Source organism: Carlito syrichta, unplaced genomic scaffold, assembly GCF_000164805.1.
Source record: "Carlito syrichta isolate Samal-C Ts95f unplaced genomic scaffold, Tarsius_syrichta-2.0.1 Scaffold158993, whole genome shotgun sequence".
NCBI classification, from domain to species: domain Eukaryota; kingdom Metazoa; phylum Chordata; class Mammalia; order Primates; family Tarsiidae; genus Carlito; species Carlito syrichta.
The window spans coordinates 1-312 of NW_007103089.1; the positions used below are offsets into that span (position 1 = coordinate 1).

Sequence of the window (312 nt, forward strand, 5' to 3'; positions counted from 1 at the left end):
AGCCCGCCCGCCGCGGCGCGCGAGGCCTTCCGCGCCGGCCTGCGCGTGTCCTTCGCCCACTTCGTCCAGTACCTGCTGGACCCGCACACCGAGACGCTGGCGCCCTTCAACGAGCACTGGCGCCAGGTCTACCGCCTGTGCCACCCGTGCCAGATCGACTACGACTTCGTGGGGAAGCTGGAGACGCTGGACCAGGACGCCGCGCAGCTCCTGCGCCTGCTGCGCGTGGACCGGCGGCTGCGCTTCCCGCCGAGCTACCGGAACCGGACCGCGCGCAGCTGGGAGGAGGACTGGTTCGCCGAGATCCCCCTG

The 312-nt window shown here is 72.4% G+C and overlaps 1 protein-coding gene across 1 annotated transcript; it reads left to right on the forward strand.

The window, feature by feature from the left end:
- Positions 1-6: 6 nt before the first annotated feature.
- LOC110594910 (carbohydrate sulfotransferase 12-like) lies at positions 7-309 on the forward strand (the record flags this gene model as incomplete). The annotated part of the gene is made up of 1 exon (XM_021709113.1): positions 7-309. A coding segment is annotated over one exon (303 nt), but the record flags the coding sequence as incomplete, so codon positions are not given.
- Positions 310-312: the final 3 nt, after the last annotated feature.